The sequence below is a fragment of the Stegastes partitus genome, unplaced genomic scaffold, assembly GCF_000690725.1.
Source record: "Stegastes partitus isolate 25-593 unplaced genomic scaffold, Stegastes_partitus-1.0.2 Scaffold237, whole genome shotgun sequence".
Classification (NCBI taxonomy): domain Eukaryota; kingdom Metazoa; phylum Chordata; class Actinopteri; family Pomacentridae; genus Stegastes; species Stegastes partitus.
The window spans coordinates 56271-65219 of record NW_007577968.1 but is presented as its reverse complement, the minus strand read 5'-3'; the positions used below and the strand labels follow the sequence as shown (position 1 = coordinate 65219).

Genomic DNA, 8949 nt, shown 5'->3' with positions numbered 1-8949 from the left:
ATTTCACCCAACAGGCTCCTCGTGAGGCAGCTTAAGCTCCGCTCTTATTCCTCTCCATGTATTAATAATCCTGTTTTTATGCTTCATGCACATTTGTCATTAAAATTGATGGTAAAAAAAAAAACAGATAGCCTTGGACGCTTCCCTTTAAATCCATCTGTAATTAAATGCATTTCTTGCGTTGAACACCAGGGGGCACAGTCTGTATACTGTACAGATTTACGGACATGAAGCAAAACTATGTGGAAACGAGGCATAAACGGGATATGAGTACACTGCTGTCGTTATGAGCAGCATCCAGCTTAAGATCTGTTAGCCTAAAGAAGCTAACGTTAGCCTTTGTGCGTGTAGAGTTTTGCAGCAACAGCTGCCAGGTGTTGCAAAAAATAATACAAACTTTTTAACATTTTGAAGACATGCTGGTTGCATGAAGTTAACAACTGAAGCTTACTCGTGACTTAATGTCTGTCTTTCCTTGTAGGATCGCGTGATCGACGCCGGCCCCAAAGGGAACTCGTCCCGGTTCATGAACCACAGCTGCAGCCCAAACTGTGAAACCCAGAAGTGGACGGTAAACGGTGACGTCCGTATTGGACTCTTTGCCCTGTGTGACATCGAAGCCAGTGAGTTCACATCGAACCACGACACTCGAGCTTAAAGTTCCTTTTTAACTTTTACATGTACTAACCCTAACCCTGTTTCTCTGTAGGCACAGAGCTGACGTTCAACTACAACCTGCACTGCGTGGGCAACAGGAGGACGTCCTGTCACTGCGGAGCAGACAACTGCTCCGGATTCCTCGGGGTGCAGCCGACGGTGAGGACGTTAATTGAGTGTTTTTTTCCCACCTGAGAGCAAACCTCAGCCTGAAACCCGTGTTTGATGCCACGTCTTCCCTTCTGTGGTGTTTCTGTCAGAGCGCTGTGGTGATGGAGAAAGAGGAGAAGGCCAGAAACGCCAAGCTGAAGCCCAAGAAGCGGAAGATGCGGATGGAGGGCAAACACACGCACGAGTATTTCTGCTTCTGCTGCGGCGAAGGAGGAGAGCTGGTGATGTGTGACAGGAAGGACTGTCCGAAGGCGTATCACCTGCTGTGTCTGAACCTCACCAAGCCTCCATACGGTAAACACTGAAGGAGCCTGTATGTGTGTGTTTGTTTTAGAGAGACCTTCAACATATCTGGTGCACACCAAACTAAGTTGTAAGGATATAAATCATTTTTTAAAAACACAGCCTGCAGTTCAGCTGAAGTCTCTGAATTTTTGTCACATCCCTGCAGGTCACAGCCGAGTCACTGACGGCTTCTCAGCTGCACTGATGAGAGCAGAATTTATAGTTTTTTGCAGAGTCTCATGAGAGCAAATCGTTTATTTTTGGGAAACTCCTAAATGAGACGTGTAGGATGAGGTGATTCTGATGAGTCCATTGTCCCAACTGCTCGTACATCACAGATGAGTAGTTCAAGGACTGTTGGAAAATGCAAAATCCAGCGATCATCTTTCTTTGTTTGGGCTGCAAGGTGGCTCGGTGGTTAGCACTGTTGCCTCACAGCTAGAAGGTCACNTACGGCGTTTCTCTCCTGCATTTTATTTGTATTTTTCACAATCATTGTATATCTGGTAAGCACTTTGTAAACAAAGTACAGCAACATTATGATTGGAAAATGTAGTGACCTCCTATTGTTTGTGATCTTTTTACTTTGAGTCTAAGAATTAACAATTTGAATTCAAATGATTAAAATGGCTGCAAGTTGGCGCAGTTGGTTAGCACTGTTGCCTCGCAGCAAGAAGGTTGCCATTTTGCGTCCTGGTGGGGGCACCGGAATCTTTCTGTGTGGAGTTTGCATGTTCTCCCCGTGCAGCGTGGGTTCTCCGGCTTCCTCCCAAAAACATGTTGAGGTTAATTGGTGATTCTAAATTGTCCATAGGTGTGAATGTGAATGTGCTTGGTTGTCTGTCTCTAAGTGTAGCCCTGTGATAGACTGGTTACCTGTCCAGGTGAAACTGTCTTCACCCTGAGTCAGCTGGGATAGACTCCAGCCCCCCATGACCCTAGTGAGGACTAAGGTGTAGAGATGATGTATGGATCTTTATTTACTGTTTCTGGCTCTGATAAATGGTGTAATGTTGGTGATTTTGTTAAGAAAGCAGCCACTTTGTGATTGTGTTTAACAGAAACGTGTGTCCACAATCTCCATAGTTGACCTTACAGCAGGGATCTCCAACTCCGGTCCTCGTGAGCTGCTCTCCTGCAGGTTTTAGACGTTACTGCACACATCTGACTCAAACTAATGGATCACTAAGAGACTTGTGTAGAACTTGACATGAGATCCATTAATGTGAATCAGGTGTGTTGCAGTGACGTCTAAAACCTGCAGGACAGCAGCTTACGTTGGGGATCCCTGCCTTCCTGGTATCTCCTACTGACTGCTCTCTTGTTGCCTGCAGGACGCTGGGAATGCCCGTGGCACGACTGCAGCGTCTGCGGCGCCCCGGCGTCGTCCTTCTGTGACTTCTGCCCTCGCTCGTTCTGCCGGGACCACGAGGCCGGAGCGCTCACCTCCTCCTCCCTGGACGACCGCCCCTGCTGCTCCAGCCACAACCCGCTCAGTCCGCTGGGCTCCAACTCCAGCTCGGCCCAGCCCCGCCGCTCCGCCGCGAGCCCCGTCAGGGTCAAAGAGGAGCCGGAGCCGGAGTCGGGCCAGCCGGCCTCGGAGTGACGCCGCGACTCCCCTCAATACCTCATTCCCTGCACGGTGCGCCGCGCTCCCACCTCCGATCTGAAGCAGGGCACCGCTAAAGGGAATACAGCGCTTTCTGAGCGGCGCCGAGACACACTGACGAACACCTCGGTGCCGTTTGTGGCGAGAGCAGAGCGGATGGAGTAAGAGCAGCGGGAGCGAGCCGGCATCATTGTGCGCCGTTTTCCCTCCTCTCTTGCCATAGAAACACACACCACTACTTACACTCTCTGCAGCTGGCCGGCGCCCGGCGGAGGGCCCAGACCACAACCTCATCACGTCGTTCTTTTTTTTGTTGTTTTTTTAAAAAATTGTTTTTACAGCTGTGGAAATTTTAAGTGTTGTCGTCATGTCGTCTATTACCGGCACTTTGAAGAACTCAGCGAGCGAGGACGGATGGATGGATGGAGGGGAGGAGGAGGAGGATGAGGAGGAGGAGGAGGAGAACCTGTCCACCGTCCTGGTTTACCTGCTGTACGCTGTGGTCGACATCTCACTCACAGGACGGCTGTAGGATGGAGGCGAGCCAGCTTTGCTCCATCGCTCCTGGCGTGATCTGTCATCCGGTTTTATCTCTTCTTGGAGAACAAAAGGAGCAGGGAGGGTTGGTCGGGGTGAGGGTGAGGGTGAGGGGAAGGGGAAATGACCGATTTTGTGCAATTTTTTTCAGGACCACACTACATTCCAACCTTCCTTAAACATGGTTTTAATATACTTATGGGTATAGATGAATATAATTATATACAGTATCTATGTTTGTTAATGTTTACAGACAGATTCTCTCACTTCATCTCGGTGAGTGGTGTATTACGTTTGTTTGTTTAGGTGTTGAAACATTACGCAGACCTCCTTGTGAAAATAGTCCTATTAAGGTGAATTATAATGGTATATAGTGTAATGGTATGACATTACAGAAGTACTTGTGATTTTCATATTGCCAGTCTCACTTGCCATTGTGTACATAATTGGCTCACAATATTGTAAAGTACTTAAAGACCAGGAGGGGCGAAGGGGGGACGCCGCCGCCGCCGCCGCCTCTCCGACTTGTTCCTGAGAGAAGCTTTTTTAAAACGACAAGACAGATTCCTTTCTTTTTTTTAATTTGATTTCCCGTTGTCACATTTCGTCCGAGTGTTTTTTTTTTTGTACAGTAGACGACGGAGGGGCCCAGCTTGTGATCACTGGTGCTGTCTTAAAGTGTTGTTAATAAGCCTTAAGTTGGATTTCGGCTGTACTAACTACTGCCCAGGCGCAGTCCAGTTCAGTTGTGTACTGTGACGGTTTTTGTTTTGTTTTTTAATTTTGCCAAACCTTTTCTGAAAAGCACTTTCACGTTTAGCTCGGTCACACACGGGAAGTGTAAACGGAACAGAACCTACGACAAGTGTTTTAAAAATGGATACCTCTTCTTTCTCTCTCGTAGTGACGTCGGAATTTAAACTGTGTCGTAACTTTTTTCGCCTCTCGGTCGGAAACGTGCTGGGTGTGTTTTTACTTTTTTCTTTTTTTTAAGTTTCTCCTTTTTGTTTTGTTTTTTAAGGAAAGTGGCCTAAATGCTGTTTTTGTTTGTTTGTTTGTTTTGGCACAAGTAGGATTGACTGCCAGCCCGGCTTAAAAAAAGTCCTCAGTGTCCTCCGGAGGCACTTCTTCTTCTTCTCTTTCCTCCCCTTCTTCTTCTTCTTCTTCTTCTTCTTCTTCACTCTCAAGGCTGGGCTTTCTAAAAACGGTGTACCAACAGTCCAGTCCAGTATGATGTACAAACTCCTGTACAGTGTTTTTAAATCGCTCATCTGTCAAATCCAAACTTTTTTGTATTTATCGCACCACATTTTATACCAGTTTTCTTTTTTTTTTCAGACACCAGTGCAGTAATTCTGTCTCCCTCTCCACCCGAAGTGAAATAGACTATTTAAAAAAAAGAAAACAAACACACATATGGGGAGTTTTACATACGATACCTGTATTTAGTCCTTTGTTTTGTTTTTTACATTCGGTGTAATGATTCCACAACAGCCGCTGCTCATCGGCCTGTGATCGTGACTCACTAATGATTGGTGTTCAAAACAGTTCAGTGTTGGGACGTGAACTTTCTGTTTGATCACAGGAGGAAGCTTCTCAGTCTTCATGCCTCGGCCTTCTGCTCGTGATCCAGTGACTTTTTTTTGTGCGTTTTATGCCCTTAAAAGATGTTTTTTTGTTTGTTTTGGAGTCAAAAGTGGAGGTCAAACGGTGCCAATGTTTCCAAATCATGTTAAATCATTTTAGGGTTTCCTGTTTATCGGGTCGAACCAGTCGTGCAGTCGGTTCTTGTTGAAACCTTTTCAGAGATGTGTTCAGAAGATGCTGTTGAGAGCAGAGTAAAGAACAGAAACACTTCTAAGTTCAAGCTGCAAGGTGGCTCGGTGGTTAGCCGGGATCTTTCTGCGTGGAGTCCCCATGTTCTCCCCGTGCAGCGTGGGTTCTCTCCGGGTTCTCCGGCTTCCTCCCACAGTGCAGAAACATGCTGAGGTTAATTGGTGATTGTAAATTGTCCGTAGGTGTGAATGTGAGTGTGCTTGGTTGTCTGTCTCTAAGTGTAGCCCTGTGATAGACTGGTTACCTGTCCAGGTGAACCTGCCTTCACCCTGAGTCAGCTGGGATAGACTCCAGCCCCCCACCACCCTAGTGACCCTCTAAAATAACCCCAGAGTTCATTTAACGCCTCTCAAAGAGCAAACAGCTGAACGCCTTGTGAAGGATTTTGTTGTAATCGACTGCACGAGTGGCTCTGAGCTGATAAACCGGATGTTTAATCATGAAGACGAGAAAAAAGAAGGCGAGCCACTGAATGCAGAAGGTTTTTTTTATAAGCTATAAACCTCAATTACTCTGTTAAAAGTATCTAAACTTGCATATATTCGCTCTTCAGTCCCTTGAAAATTGTCTAAAATCTATAAACATGCAAATATTCCTTCTTTTTTTTTTTTTTTTTTTAAGTCCAGGAGCCTTTAAACGACCACATCAAACCTGAACGCTGCGTATTGGACTGAAACAGCCTTCAAATGTCTGATTTAAACATCATGAGTGACTTTAATATGTTAAATATGCACATCAGAAACACAACACAGGTGCTTCATGGGAGCTTCTTCCTCTGTCAACCTTTTGACGTGTTTATGCACAAAACTAAATTTTATTCAGCAGCTCTTCTCCTTTTTTGTTTTGTTTGTTTTGTTTGTGGACTCCTGAGAATAAAACGGATTCTTTCATGACTTATTACTTCAGGCGGGTGCATCATTAACGCACTTTTATTTGCAAAAAGCGGTCATCTAAACTTGAATATTCTTTATTTTTATATTTATTATGGTGTTTTTTTTTTTTTCTTCATGTGATCATCCCTGACTTTTGTTGGTCCTGAAAGCTTTTATTTAGAAGGTTCAGCTGAAACGCATGCTTTCTAACATCAGACAGTGATTTTATGTCTTTTCTTTTTTCTGTTTTTGTTTTTTTTTAACCATATTGCACAGAGATTCAGCATAAAACCGAACGGCCTTTCTGTTTCTTTGCACCTACAGATCGCATGACCACGATCGTCCCTTCGTGCCAGTCTGCCCTCCTCAGCTCGTTCAGTATTACTGATTTAAGTGTCACCATTTAAAAAAAAAAACTTATCTGATGTGTACGTTTTGTTGTTTGTTGTTGCCCACATATATCTTATTTTTTTTGAAGAGACAGCATGTTTGTTCTAAGTGACCCTTAAATATGCCCGAGGAGCATTTTTCACTTAATTTTAGGACGGACCACCCCCCCTCCCCTCTATTTGTTGTTTCAGTTCACTGTGACGTCTTTATTTTTTAAAAAATATTTTTGTGCCACGTTGCCGACTTTCATTGAGTTTTTAATTGACATGCTGTCGAGTAGTGATGGAGTAAAGAAGTAAACTCACCTTCATAAGCACTCATCTCTTTTTACTCGTAGTAAAATTGCTTACAGTAACTCTAACTGGGGTCATATCTATCTCTCTTGGTGTTGCTTCAATTAAAAACGTGGATGAACACAAACTACCATGTTACTTACTGTTCGACCTGTGTTCCTGCATACTACATATTGTTGAAGAACCTGTAAATAGTTTGCATTGAACTTGCATAGGATCATGTTACTGTGGCGTGCTCTTTTTGCCTGTACAATTCTGCTTCTAAATGTGTGTGACTGTTGAGACGACACTCTTTTTGTACATGACTGTCTTTTTATTTGAGAATATTGATTCTGTCCTTTTTCATTCTAAAGTTGAGTTTGAAGAGTTCAGACATGCCTGAAGTTTGACTTTAATAAAGCTGTACTCTGTCTCAGTGAAACGCTCGCGCTGCACCTGGCTTTTTTTTTTTTTTTTAACTGTTTGATGAAGAACCGGTGAAGCAGATCGGATTCTTGTTTATATTCACTTTTTATTTTAAACTCTTTGTCTACGCAGCAGATAACAAGAGGAAAAATGAAAGATTTAATTGCATTTCTATATATCTTAAACTGGGAAAACAAACCAAAAAAAAAGATTAAAATAATCTTGATTTTAGGCCTGGAAGAGGAAAAAATGTATGTTTGTTAATTAGTACACTAATTAAATTAAAAAATCTGCACTTAATGGGATTTTTTCTTTCACCCATATCTTTGAAATCCATAAAATATTACTAAAATTACAAAAAATAGACCTAATTTACATTCTAATGTGAAATTACAATTAAAAAAGTATATATATATATTTTTTTTTTAATCATAAAAATACTTAAAACACATTTGCAAATGTATTGTAATATCACAAATATTTCCTTTTTTTTCTTTGATAGAACTTATATTTAAGTGTAGTGCTGTAGTATTTTTTTTAATGTTTTTTAAATATTGATTTTATTTTATTATATTTTATTTATTTATTTATATTTATATTCTATCTTTCCATTTGCAAATATTCTTTATTAAACATTAAAAAGCCAATAAAAATAAAACAGTCTACTGAGCTCTTGTTAAAAACTAAGGTTGATAAATGTATTTTAATTTAAGAAATTTTGTGTGTTTTTATATTTTCCTCTCATTATTTTACAGTATTTTTGACAACAATTTTATCGGGTTTTTTTATTTTTTCCTAAATACAAATACAAGCTGAAAATAAGGTAAATGTATTTAGAAAACTGCTAAATTTAATTTCTTTGATAGAAAAACTAAAAATCATGCAAACGTCACCGCTTTTTAAAAACCCTCTGACGTGACGTGGCTTGTTGCTTCCACGCGTCAAGTCAGATAGAATCATCTCACCACTGCTTCCGGTTTATGAAGCGTTTTGTTTTCGAACACTGAGAACATGAAAACACAACAAACAACACAAACACATCTAACTACAAAAACAACGTGTGCGTTGCAGAATGCATATTCAGAAATTTACTGTTTTTATGGTAAATAAACTCCTGAGTTTATGGCATAAAAATGGTGGGTTTAAGTCACATGAAACAAGAAAAAGAAATGAGACCAAGCTCATTCAATCTGTAGGGCCTGATTAGTTCTAATTAGCAGTACTAACTAATTAGATCAATCTCATACTTGCTTGCAATATGATGCAGAATATGACCAAAATTGTCAATAGTGACTGATTAATATTAATTTGTTTAACTTCAGTAACAGATAAGATGTGATTAATTGTGTATAACACAAAAACATGGCTGTCCATGTTTATCTTATTATTTTTATACCTTATAAATATTAGATTTGTATGCGCTTGTGACGCTCTTAGCATTTGCCTGTACTGCCTCTGCCTCGGGCCGGCTCTGCACACACACACACACACACACACACACACACACACACACACACACACACACTTGTCCGTGATGTGTGTTGTATACAGTTGAAGCGTGTGTGTGTTTCCAATGTGGTTTTTCTCTGATGCCAGGTCTTCGTTGTACACGCCAAACCGAAGCCTGCTACCTGAGGACTCTACCTGTAGATGGAAGTAATGACGTAGTGGATGACTGCTGCTGTCGTGCTGCTTGTAGCTGCTAACTGCGTGTAGCTGCTAACTGCGTGTAGCTGCTAACCTGCTAGCTTCCTCCTTCAACTACATGTTCCGGGTTGTTGTGAACTCCGGAGCGGATAGAAACGGGTTGACCAGGGTCAAGGGCTGCAGCGGCTCGGTTCAAATCAACGAGCTTCACCTTCATTCGGTGTTTCGGGCGGTCTACGTGTCACTC

The 8949-nt window shown here is 42.1% G+C and overlaps 1 protein-coding gene across 1 annotated transcript in view; it reads left to right on the top strand.

The window, feature by feature from the left end:
* Positions 1 to 4360, top strand: part of nsd3 (nuclear receptor binding SET domain protein 3) — a 29432-nt gene extending 25072 nt beyond the window's left edge. The window contains exons 22-25 of the mRNA XM_008281547.1: positions 482 to 623; positions 710 to 816; positions 918 to 1122; positions 2448 to 4360. Coding sequence (XP_008279769.1) covers positions 482 to 623; positions 710 to 816; positions 918 to 1122; positions 2448 to 2719 — 726 coding nt within the window. The 3' untranslated portion in view covers positions 2720 to 4360. The remainder of the gene's footprint in view (positions 1 to 481; positions 624 to 709; positions 817 to 917; positions 1123 to 2447) is intronic.
* The last annotated feature ends 4589 nt before the right edge of the window (positions 4361 to 8949 follow it).